Genomic DNA, 13967 nt, shown 5'->3' with positions numbered 1-13967 from the left:
TACCCTTTCCTTTTTCTTATTTGAGCTCCAATGTTGTAGAGGTCAGAAACTAGACAGCAAGCTGAATGATGAGTAAAAGTGCTACCATGGTAAACACAGAAATTATTTCTATCACTCTTCTTCCCTGAGGGTATGTCTCACCTGCAACAGATGACATATCATTAAAGAGAAGCCTCAGAGTTTAAAGTATCTTTATACTGGATTACCTAAGAGTGACCAAAAGTGGCTTCCTAGATTTTCACTGCATGGAAGAACCAACCTCCATAACTCAATGAATAAATCAAAGTGAAACCAGAGCATAAAAATAGTTGCCAAAGATTCAACCTAATGATCACCCACATACAGTAAAGAGGCAGTACATAAAAGTGGTTAAGTGTATAGACTTGAGCCAAGATGAGCAGTAAAAACTATTATCTCAGATCCAGCAGGACACCACCTCACATGCACAGTGTCACCAGCAGTGTTGTGCTGCATTAAGAAAATAGAGAGACTCCTGCCCTACATCATTTTACATCCTACAGTCCTTTTAATAAGTACTTCGGTTTGAACCATGGTTATGCCTATGTAGCTGTGGAAACTTAGCCGTGTTATTTTACCTCCTTGTGCCTCACTTTCCTCATCTAAAATGGGGAAAATAACTTTTTCTGACTTTATATATAAAGGGTTAAGTAGAAATGTCCTAAGGAATATTCTTTGGCACATAGTATGACATTCCATAAAGGAAACCTATTATACCCTCCAGAATCTCCATAGCAACACTTCCATACATGATCTCATTTTGACCAAGCAGATTTCACTGCTGGAAATTTAGAGACCAAGTGTGCACTGTGAGTCACATTTAAGATTAGATCTTCTATCTACGTGGTGGCAAAAGTCTGGTTCTCATTGACTGCAGCCCTGGTGATGACTCTAGTACTAGTACCCAATTTTTAGAATCACAGGGACTGAGTGGCAGAGGCAGTAACAGTGGCAGAGATTTTTCCACCAATCTAAAGGAGTGTTCAACATTTCTTTTGGTTTCACTGTCCTTGGTCATTTGCCCCCACTCCCACCCCTGAGATTCTAAAAACTACCCACGATCCTTTAATAAATCCCTTTCTACTTAAACTAGCCCTAACAAATTCTGCTATAAACTAAAAACTTTAACAGAAGGGAAAATAGACAAACTGTGATATATTCATATAATGAAATGCTAGTGCACACATAAAAATAAATGAAGCTTATCTGTATATTTCAGCCTGTGAATGTCTCAAAAAATGAATAAAAATTTATGGAAAGATAACATTATATAAAATTTAAAATTATGCAAAATAGCATGTTTATTGGTACACACACCTCTCATTATTTGAACTTAAATTATCAAAATATCCATTTAAGAATTTACAAAATTTCTTAAACCAAAATTCACCATCTGAATAAAAACCCCTCAATAATGAATCTTGATTCCTGCACTTTGTAACAACTTTAAACTGAACCAAGTATGGGTGAGATGTGGCGGGTACTATGCTCACATCCCAGTTAACTTCCCCCCCTTGAACCTCCCACTTAGACATTGTTGAAACATGTTGTGCGTTATCACTATAATTTCTCTGAGAATTTGGCCGTTTATGGATACCAGTTCACTTCTGTTAGATGCCTGGGGGCATGACCAATCTTGTTTTAGAGAGTATTTTTTAAAAACGTATTTCTACGTCTAGTTTAATTACAGATGTCCCCGAGCATTAGAAAAGGAAAACAATTTTCTCTGAGTTTCTTTTGTTAAATAATTATACAATTTTTTTGGTGACTTTTTAAAAAATTGAAGTATAGTCAGTTTACAGTGTGTCAGTTTCTGGTGCACAGCACAATGCTTCAGTCATACGTGAATATACATATATTCGTTTTCATATTTTCACTGTAAGCTACTACAAAATATCGAATATAGTTCCCTGTGCTATACAGTATAAACTTGTTTATCAGATTTTGTGAGAATACTCCTCTATTTCGAAATGAGAGACACTGTGCCAGAGTTCAGTAGGTGTTCTGTGCGATTCAGTGCATTTGCAGATGTAATTCTTGGTGTACTTGTGGGAGAGAGCGAGCTGTGAGTCTCTCTACACCACCATCTTGGCTCCACCCAAAAATTATATAATTTTAAGTGCTTTATGTTAATCAGAAGCTCTCAGTGAATTATACTTTTTTTTTAAACTTTTTTGGGGGAGGTAATTAGGTTTATTTATTTAGATGGAGGTAATAGGGATAGAGGTACTGGGTACCCAGGGCCTCATGTGTGCTAAGCATACATACTATCCCTGAGCTATACCCTCCCCCAGTATTTTATGGATATTTAATAGTGTTCTACTTGCACTGAGGAAACTGGAGTTTGGAGACAAGCTAGATAGTGCTAAGTATTGAAATACAGGCTCCTGCTATTTAAAAATTAGCCATATTTACCAGGGAGAAAGAGGAGAAAGGGATAGATTAGGAGTTTGGGATTAACAGATACACATTACTATATATAAAACAGATAAACAACAAGGACCTACTCTATAGCACAGGGAACTATATTTAATTTCTTATAATGAACTGTAATGGAAAAGAACTGAAATATATATAAATAAATGAATAAATAAATAAATAAATAATAATATATATATATATATATATGTATAACTGAATCACATTGCTGTACACCTGAAACTAACAATGTAAATTGACTACACTTCAATGAAAAATAAGAATAAAAAAACCTTATAAAATAAATAGGTGTGGAGAGAGAAGAAAAAAAGAGAGAAACTTCTTTTCTTAATAAAAAGACAAATATTAAAATTCTGAAAAAAAATTAGCCATGCAACACTTTTACAGGTAAGATGCCTGTATATGAGCTGGAATTATACACACTAAATCTGTGACAGTGGTTGCCTAAGGGATAGGGGGGTTAAAAGTTTGAGAAACAGTGGGTCCTTGACATTAACGTTTTACATCTTTACTATAAAAATACGAAGCAAACATCATATCATTTTAATGTATTAATTTTACATGGTACATGATTGTTTTGTTATATTTTTTGAACTGTTCAAAAAAAAGCTTACCCATCCCACAAATTACTTATTAAAACGTTGAAAATTATTATATTTATAATAGAAAGACTCTGGTAGTCACCACCTTAGCAATCAAACAGCAACACCAACACTAGGACAAGTTATTGTATTTATTTACATAATGACACATTTAATGCTTCCTATTATGTACAGCGCATCTCCTGCTGAAATAACCAATACACATCGCCATGTGGTTTTCTTGCCAAAACTGTTTATCCTACATTTAATAATGAGGAAACAGAAAAATCCTGAAAATGAGATATTCTACTAAACCTAAGATTCTAAAATGGTAGTGTCAAAAAAGAAAAAAAGGTGGCAGTGACTATTCTCAAAAAAGATGAAAAGATGAAAACCTTGATCAGATCAGATTGGAAAAACATTTTATAAACCAGTTTTGAGATAATTCTGGAAATTATGTACTTATTTTTAATTTTCTAACATGCATAGTCTTGATGTTAAGACAATCTGCTTGTTTTTAGATGATGCATGTTAATGTATTTATGAGCAAAATATAGTGTTAATAAAGGAAAAAATGTGGCAGGATGTTAACCACTTGTAAGTCTAGGATGTGATGGGTGTTCATTTTACTGTTTTTTTTTTTTTAACTTTTCTGTGGTTTTAGAAAACTTCAGAATAAAAAACTGGGAGGAAATAGCCAATAAAATAGCTAATAAAGTTTTTAGCTAATAAAAACTTCAAAATACAGAAATATTAGAATATTTAGGAAAATATGAATAATCTTAGAGTGAAAGAAACATTCTATCTAGGCATATCTGATCTATAAAAATGAGATCTATAACAAAGGCTGTATTAAAAATACAAAAAAGATGGTGAGAAATTATTTTTGTAACCCATATGATAAGAGACTGTAACCATAAACACGCAAAAACTTCCACAGATTAGTGAAAGAGAAAAATAATATAAAAGAAACAGGGCAAAATTTATCAATAGGTAATTTACAGAAAATTTAGATGGCCCAGTAAGCAAATGAAAACAATCTACCTAATATTTAAAAGACTTCAAATTAAAGCAATGACATAATTTTTCATCAGAAAGGCTGACAAAGAGCACCAAGTGTTATTTAGACTGTGGAGAAATGTGCAACTCAACACACTGCTAACAAGACAATGTACTATATCTGGAAAATAATCAGTAATTAGCTATTACAATAAGAATACATACTCTTTGATTTACAAATCTGATGTAAAAGAATCTATCTTACGGAAATAAACACACACACACACATGCAAGTATTTGTGTATAAAGATGTTTAATGACAATTGTTTGAAATAGCAAAGAACTGGAAATACCATGAATGTTCTCCAATAGAGGCACAATTTGAATGTGTACAATTCTACACATGTAGTATCTGCAGCTACCAGTATGAAAATGAGTAAGTTTGATCTATATGCACCTAGAAAGATGTCCGTGATGTATTACACAGGAAAAGTGGCAGACTGATGTCCATACGCTGATCTTGTTTAAATATATAAATACCCATAAACAACCACCTACAAAAGTGTATATTTAAGCATAAAGAAACCTATGGAAAGGTATTGACTAGCTTTTAACATGTTAGTTTAGAATGTCAGATTTTTTTCCCTTTTTGTGTAGTTACTATAATTTCTTGTGGAGAGGGGATGCATTATGTGATTTCAGAAGGGCAATTCAAATATGCAAAAATGTGTAATAAAAATAAGTTTAATTTCCAACATTTCTTATGAAAATAAACTGTTAGAAGTAGAGAACAAAGTAATGAAATAATGGCCCATTTGACCATCTTTATTCTTCTGTTTCTTGTACATTTTACCTTAGAGGAGAATCTCCAATTTTGAAAACTTAATTTCTGGACTAAATATTCCAGTGATAAAGCTGTCTATTGTGTTATCATGCCCTTAAAATTCCAGGAATTTGGCTTAAAAAAAAAATCTCATGTTGAACTAAGATGACATGAGAAGGACTGTGAAGGAAGATGATTAAAAGATTTTCTTTCTTTAGGACAACAAAGGTCCTCAACATAGAAAAAAATGTGATTGATGTACAGAGACAGCACCTTGTTCTCCCCTAAACTTAGTTGGCCACCAGCTATAATGTTTAGAATTTCCACCTCTGGGATTATCTCTTTGAGCTATAGCAGCATTTACAAAAATAGTTCACATGCAAAAGATATTAAGGCATTATAAGAAGGGATCCTTGGTCAAATAGTTTGACACATGATAGGTTAAAGTAAAAAAAAAAAAAAGCTTTACTGCAATATTTATTACAGCCCTGATGAAATAAAATGAACTTATTGATCCAAGAATTGATGTGAAATATGCAGTGATTTACAGGCTTATTTGGCCACAGAATCTTTTTTTTTCCAATACCATCTGATTTCTAGCATTACATGAAATATACTATGGGAAATTTCAGGTTACTATATTATTGCTGAAATTCAATTATTAACACACAGATATTTCCCCACATCAAGCAATTAAAAGCAAGCAGTTTTAAGGTAGCACATGGTAAATCATTCTTACATTATTGTAAAAACATTTTGCATATGTGGCAATTATGCAATCCACCCAGTAGTGATAGGTTTATTCATGATATAATGAATTACAAAACCTGAGAAAATGGGCTTTTTCTCAATGGAGGGTGGTAGTGACAGCAAAGCAATCTTGCAAAACATGTATGAATTATGAGTCTCTAATTTTTGGTGCTGCAATAACTAAACTTTGAACTCATTGGCAAATCACAGTGTATTTAAATTATATACGTTGATAATTTAAAATCTGTTAAATAATAAGACTGATAATAGTTAATAAAAATATTAAGGGAGTGTGTCTTGGCTAGATAACTTTAAAAACTTCCTATCATTTTGGAGCCAATGAATTTATAATTCAAATAACAAAAAGACAATTTAACAGACTGAATAATTCCAATTTTTATAGAACTGTTGGGATACTAGCACTGATAGTTTGAAAAACTAAAAATCAAATACAATTCTTCACAATACTAAGTGAAATAAGTCAGGGACAAGTACCATATGCTCTCAGTTATACGTGGAATCTAAAACAAATAAACAAACAAAAAAAACTCACCAAAATCATAGATAACAAAGAATATAGGTAACAAAGATTAGATGGGAGGTTGCTAGAGGTAGAAGCAGGGGTGGGTGAAATGGGTGAAGGGTGTCAAAATGTACAAAACTCTTATTATAAATTATATATATATAAATTATAAAGTAGTAAGTCATGGGGATGTAGTACACAGCATGGCAACTATAGTTAATAATACTGTATTTGCATATTTGAAAATTGCCAAGTATATCTTTAAAAGTTTTTATCAAAAGGAAAAATATACTGTAACTATGTATGGTGAGAGATGTTAAATAGACTTATTGTGGTGATCATTTAAAAATATACATAAATATTGAATATCATGTTGTACACCTGAAACTAAAAAGTTTGTCAATTATATCTCAAAAAAAAAAAAGAGAGAGAAAAATTGTTCCCACCTTGAGAAAAAAAAGGTTAAAATTTCATGATGGAAAAAAATCTCTGAAATTATTTAACATTTTTCATAAAAGAAAAAGTATTTTTCAGACTTATTTTTGTATACCAGAAGTTGGTTTTTTTTTTTTTGGTACATTTGTCTTAAGCCAAATATTAATTTTTAGACATGGCTATTAAGCATTCAGCCAAAGTGTTTTCAATAAACCTCTCCAAGTAATAGTATTGCATGAAATTTTAATTTAAATTGTGTACAAATTGGAGTGATGTAAAATGTATTTCTTCATTTGGGTCACTCTCAAAAATGTCTGAAAAAACATCATATTCCAAAACCACACACTAAGAGAATGAAAATGACTTGAGGCTGCATCGAGTCTTTTTTTGGTCATAATTATCTCTTGGAAATACTATTTCTAAGCTCTGAAATTGTAATTAATCTAGAAAAGATTAAGTCGTAGATATTCTGGTTAAGTGGTATTCCTTTGTATCCTTTTGTCTGTTAGATATTATTTACATTTTTCTTATTTATATCTATTATCATTTAAAGCTATTATCTATTATCTGCTCCTGTTTGATTTTGATGTTAGGGCTATGCTACTATCCTCAAAGAACGAACTTCAAAAATTTTATTAGGGCAGGAGTTGAAAAATTTCAAGTTTACTACTAACTGGTCTAAATTTCTCAAAAAACACAAAGTACCAAATCTCACATAAGACAAAATAGATATCCCAAATAGCAAATAAATATTTTAAAAAACTGAATTTATATTGTAAAGCTCCCCAAAAAGAAATCCTCAGGCCCAAATGGCTACACTGGCAACATTTCACAAACACTAGAAGAATGAACACAAATTTTATAAAACTTCTTCCAAAAAACAGAAGGAACGCTGTCCAACTCATTTTATGAGGCCAGTATTACACTGATCCCAAAATGAGACAGACTGGGAAAAAAAAGAACATCTCTCATAATTTTAGACATAAAAATCCTCAAAATGTTAGCAAATCAAATCTAACAAGGAAATTATACAATCTAAGTAAGTGAGATTTACTACAAGTATACAAGACAGGTTTGACATAGAAAAAAAAATCAATGTAAACCACCATATCAACAGGTTGAAGAAGAAAAATCCTATGATCAACTGCCTGAAAAATTTCAATTGCTGCAGAAAAAGTATTTGATAAAATCCAACATCTATTCATGATTTTTTAAAAAAAATCTTTCAGGAAGTTAGGAATAGAGAACTCCTTCAATTTAAAAACAAGCATCTACACAAAACTTTTAGCTGACATCATACTTAATAGTGAAAGATTGAATGTTTCCCTCCTAAGATTAGAAACAAGGCAAGGATGCTCTCACCACTGTTACTCAACAAGCACTAGAAGATACAGTCATCATAATAAAGCAAGCAAAAGAAAAGACACAGAGACTAGAAAAGAAGAAACAATACTGTCCTTGTTTACAGCTGACATGATCGTCTAGGTATGAAATCCCAAGGAATTTACTAAAAAAAAAATCTTCCAGAACTAATTAGTAAGTTTTGCAACAGGTCATAGATTACAAGATCAACACACAAGTTATTCAGAATCAGTATACAAATTATACTGATATTATAATCTATGACTTTGTTGTAGAACTCATTAATTATATAATTTATATACTGGTTTATATATATGTATATGTACATATATAATTTGTGTATACTACTGATTATGTAAAAACAAAAACAAAATACCATTTACAACTTTTCCAAAGAAAATTAAGTTATACACTTAGAAATCATGTATCAGATCTGTATGCCAAAAATTACAAATCCTAATAAAAGAAATCAAAGAAGACTGCATTAGTTTCCTAGTGCTGCCATAACAAACTATCCCAAACTTGGTTTAAAACAACTAAACTCTTATTTTCTCAAGTCCTGGGGGTTAGAAGTCTAAAATCAAGGTATTGGCAGCCACATGCTTTCTCTAAAGGCTCTAGGGGATGATCCTTTCTTGCCCAACCCAGTTTCTAGTGGCTGCTGGTAACCCTTGGTGTTCCTTGGCTTGCAGATGCATCACTTCAACCTTGCCTCTGACTCTGCAAAGACCACATGGTCTTCCCTGTGTGTCTGTGTCCATATTTTCCTCTTCTTATAAGGATACCAGTCATTAGAGTAGTGCCTGCTCTAATCCAATATGACCTCAACTTGATTACATTTGCAAAGTCTCTGTTTCCAAATAAGGCCACCTTCACAGGTATTGAGAGTTAGGACTTAAACATTTTGTGGAACACAGTTAAACTCACCATAAAGACCTAAAAATGGATGTATAATCAAGTTCATGGATTGGAAGACTTAGATAGTAAAGATGTCAATTATCCCCAAATTAAAATTCTATTAAAACAGTAAGCAAGACAGGGTAGTACTGGTGGAGGGATAGACACATAGGTCAATGGAAGAGAACAGAAAATCCAGAAAGAGACATACACAAATATGTCCGGTGGATTTTTGATAAAGGCACAAAAGCAATTCAGTGGAGGAAGAAAGCCTTTTCAACAAATGGTACTGGAGCAACTGGACCCATAAACCAAAACAAACAGTAACATGAAGCTAAAGCTTATAATAACGTATGCAAAAATTAACTCAAAATGGATCAGACTTAAATGTAAAACATACAACCATGAAAACTTTAGGCAAAAACACAGGAGAGGATCTTTGGAATCTGGAGGTAAACAAGGAGTCCTTAGATTTGATACCAAAAGCAAGATCCATAAAAAGAAATATTAATAAGCTAGACTTTATCAAAATTATAAACTTTTGCTCTTCAAAAGGCTCTGCTAAAAGGATGAAAAGCTAAGCTATGCACTGGGGAAAAAAACTGTGCAAACCCCATATCCAACAAAGGAATAGGATCATCTAGAATAAAGAAAGCAGTCTCTCAAAATCCAACAGTTAAAAAAAAAAAACACAACTAAAAAATGAAGGAGTAAAAGGCACAGTCATTTCACCACATCGGATATAGAGACAGCAAATAAGCACACAATAAAGTGTTCATCAGTACCCCCTAGGGAAATGGAAATTAAAACCACAGAGATTTGACTATACATCTATCAGAATGGCTATGATAAAAAGTGGTGACAAAACCAAACGCTGATAGAGATGCCGAGAAACTGGGTCACTCACGTTCCTGGTGGGAATGTAAAATGGAAAAGCCACTTTGGAAAATGATTTATCCATTTCTTATAAGAGAAACACTCATTTACTATATAATCCAGAAACTACTGTCTCAAACATTTGTACCAAAGAAATTGAAACTTATGTTCACTAAACACTTACACAAAAATGTCCACAAGCAGCTTTATTTGTAATGGCGAACCACTTATTTTTTTCCTTAGGGTTTCCTTTCAGTAAGAATTTTGATTCAGAACAAGGTATAACCTCACATGAATTATATTAAAATATTTTGTTCCAAAATGATTTATCTGATGCTTAGTAGAAGTGATGAAAGATTTACCTTAGGTACTGTATTTGTAAAGTTTCCTTCTTATTTGAATTGTGAACAATTAAGATGCTAAATAAAATTAATGTTTACAATAATAACTTTTATTAAGCATAAACTATGTAGTACACAAGGCTTTAAGGCTTTATATGTATTTACTTCTTTAAATTGCAGATCACTATGAAACATGACATTGTTTTATGAAACTAAAACAGGGGTTAAGTAAACTTCCCAAAGGAACATCCATGTAGTAAACAGTAGAGCTCAGATGATGCTGAACAAGAGAACAATGCTAAACAAGAGAACCCTACATTTTAGGGTTGAGCTCTCATATGAATTCACTAATGTCTAACAAGGATTGAAGTATGATGGAGAATATGAAAAGGTATATGTATGTATGTGTGTGTGTGTGTATGTATGTGTATATATATATACACACACATATATATATATGAACCACTATGCTGTACACCAGAAATTAACACATTGTAAATCAACTATACTTCAATTAAAACAAGAAATATGATGGAAAGCAATTTGGCATTTATATTAACCTAGCCTTTCTTTACTGTGAATTCTCTGAAGGTGAGTTACTCATCAGTGAAAGTTAAAAAGGATCCCCACATTCATAATCTGAATTTTCTAATATTCCAAAGCTGAATTCAAGGGTAAATAGGTAAAGGATCTATAAATTAATTTTTTCATTCAGTTTTTCTCCATTATGAAGCTTCTGATGTTGAGTAAGGTGTGAATGACGTCTAAAGTCCTTACCACATTCATTACATTTATAAGGCTTCTCACCAGAATGAATTCTCTGATGTTGAGTAAGTTGTGATCCACGATTAAAGGCCTTCTCACATTCATTACATTTGTATGGTTTCTCACCAGTATGAATTCTCTGATGCTGAGTAAGATGTGAACCACGAATAAAGGCCTTCCCACATTCATTACACTCATAAGGCTTCTCACCAGTATGAACTCTCTGATGATAAGTTAGCTGTGAGCCACGAATAAAAGTTTTACCACATTCCTTACATTCATATGGTTTCCTACCAGTGTGAAAAATATGATGTAGATTAAGTTGTGAGGCACAAATAAAGATCATCCCACACTTCTTACATTCATAGGGATTCTCACCTGTATGAATTCTTTGATGTTGAGACAGTTGTGAACCATATATAAATGCCTTCCCACACTCTTTACATTCATAGGGTTTTTCACCAGTATGAATTCTCTGATGCTGAGTAAGATGTGAGCCACGAATAAAGGCTTTCCCACATTCCTTACATTCAAAGGGTTTTTCACCAGTGTGAATTTTTTGATGTTCAGTAAGTTGTGAGCCACGAATAAATGATTTCCTACATTCCTGACATTCATAGGGTTTCTCACCAGTATGGATCCTCTGATGTCGAATAAGCTGTGAACCATAGTTAAAGTCCTTTCCACATTGCTTACATTCATGTGGTTTCTTACCTATATGGATCCTCTGATGTTCAGTAAGTTGTGAGCCACGAATAAAGGACATGTCACAAACTTTACATTTATAGGGTTTTTCACCAGTATGAAGTCTATGATGTAGAGTAAGCTGTGAACCATAACTAAACGCCTTCCCACATTTCTTACACTGATAGGGTTTCTCACCAGTATGAATTCTCTGATGTTCAGTAAGTTGAGAGCCACGAATAAAGGCCTTTCCACATTCCTTACATTGATAGGGTTTCTCTGCAGTATGAACTCTCTGATGGTAAGTTAGTTGTGAGCCACGAAAAAAGGCCTTCCCACACTCCTCACATTCATAGGGTCTTTCACCAGTATGAATTCTTTGATGCTGAGTAAGATGAGAGCTACGAATGAAGGCCTTCCCACATTCTCTACATTCATAAGGTTTCTCTCCGGTATGAATTCTCTGATGATAAGTAAGTTGCGAAGCACAAATAAAGGCTTTTCCACATTCCTTACATTCATAGGATTTCTTAGCAACATGAATTCTCGGATGGTAAGTGAGCTGTGAGCCCTGAACAAAGGCCTTTCCACATTCTTTACACTCAAAGAATTTTTCACCAGAATGAGTCTTCTGATGTTCAGCCTGTTGAAAGCCTTGGACAAAATATTTTCTGCATGCTTTACATTCATACCATTTCCCAGTAGAATGAATTCTCTGTTGTAATGTAAGGGATGTGGTCTGACTAAAATTAGGCATTTCTTCATAGATTGCTAGTTGCCCAAAAAGTCCCTCTTTATTTCCTGATTGGCTTTCAAACTGGTCTCTGCATTCCCTATCATCCTGAAAACTTCTGCAGTCACACTTATGGCCTGTAAATTGTTCTATTATCTCCCACTGAGATGCTTCTAGTTCATAAATTTCTCTTTTTGAAGATAGCTTCTTGGTTTCACACCTGGACTCCCAGTCTATAAGAAAACAAGAAAGTAAACAAATGTTATTTTCATATTCCTGGAAAAATGAAACTTCTAAAGTAGAAATGGTGGACTCAAACTGAGTAACACTGTCATAAGATGTCAATGGAACCAATGGAACAGAAAAAAAAAATCCAAAAGTAGACAATTTTAAGTGCAAATTTAGCATACAATAAAGGTAGTAGCTAAAATCAACAGGGAAAAGATGGACTCTTTTTAATAAATTAAAGTGATAAACATAAGGATAAATATACAGAAAAAAGATAAAATTGCATTAATTCCTTAGACCATACAGCAGGATAAATTCCAAATGGATCAGATGTCCTTATGTACAGAAATGAAAACATACAAATAACTAGAATAAAAAAACAGGTGACTTCTATACCTAGGAATGGGGAAAACTTTTCTCATCATAACTGATAAAAATGACCACATTACAGTAAAGAAAAGTTAGCATGTCAAAAACACATTAAGCAAAGTAAAATGACAAACTAGGAGAAAAAATTTGCAACTTATATCACAAAAGTGCAATATCCCTAATTTGTAAATAGTTTCTAAAAACGGTCTAGAAAAAAAAGACTAACAACACTGTAAAAATGGACTAAAGAAATGGATAGTTGATAGAAAAGTAGTGTAAATGGCTTTTAACCATATGAAAATAAACTCAACTTTGCTCATAAGACAAATGCAAATTAAAACTACACAGAGGTGAGGATAAGGAGAAATTCGAACCCTCATACATTGCTGATGGGAATGTAAAATGGAACAGCTGCTTCAAAAAACAGTTTTGCAGTTTCTCAAAAAGTTAACATAGAGTTGCCATATTACCTAGCAATTTCACTCCAAGTTGTAGACCCAAGAGAGTATACCCAAGAGTCCAACAGAGTTACCACATAACCCAGAAATCTCACTCATTAGATACATACCTAAAAGAATTGAAAACATATGTCCATTTATAAACTTGTATACAATGTTCATAACAGCATTATTTATATTAAACAAAAAGTGGAAACAACTCAAATGTTCATTAACTAGATAAATAAAATGTGGTATATCCACATAATGGGATATTATTTGGCAATAAAAATAAAAGATATACTAATATATGCTCCAGCATGAATAAACTTTGAAAACACGCTAGAATGAAACCAATCACAAAAGACCATATACTGTATAATTCTATTTATATGAAATGTCCAGAATGAGCAATACATAGAGACAGAAAGATTAGTAGCTGTGTAGGGCTGGGGGTTAGAGGAACATGGGAAATGATTATTACTTGATGGTGGGTTTCTTGTCGGGGTGATGACAGTGTTCTAAAATTGACTGTAGTGATGGGTTTATAAGACCATGAATATATTAAAAGCCATCAAACTGTCTACTATAAATGAATGAATTATATGATACGTGAATTATATTTCAATAGTTTTTTTTTTTATAAGAAAACTATACTGAGATGTTATTTCCCACCTCTTAGAATACCAAATTGCCAAATGTAACAG

The 13967-nt window shown here is 32.7% G+C and overlaps 1 protein-coding gene across 1 annotated transcript in view; it reads right to left on the bottom strand.

Moving 5' to 3' along the window:
* Positions 1-13967, bottom strand: part of LOC102510992 (zinc finger protein 420) — a 55539-nt gene that overhangs the window by 30527 nt on the left and 11045 nt on the right. Inside the window, 1 exon segment of the mRNA XM_032488049.1 lies at positions 10779-12459. Within this exon segment, the coding sequence (XP_032343940.1) occupies positions 10779-12459 (1681 nt within the window).

This window comes from Camelus ferus, chromosome 9, assembly GCF_009834535.1.
Source record: "Camelus ferus isolate YT-003-E chromosome 9, BCGSAC_Cfer_1.0, whole genome shotgun sequence".
Taxonomy (NCBI): Eukaryota; Metazoa; Chordata; class Mammalia; order Artiodactyla; family Camelidae; genus Camelus; species Camelus ferus.
The sequence above is the reverse complement of the archived record's forward strand: the minus strand, read 5'-3'. Positions and strand labels throughout refer to the sequence as shown.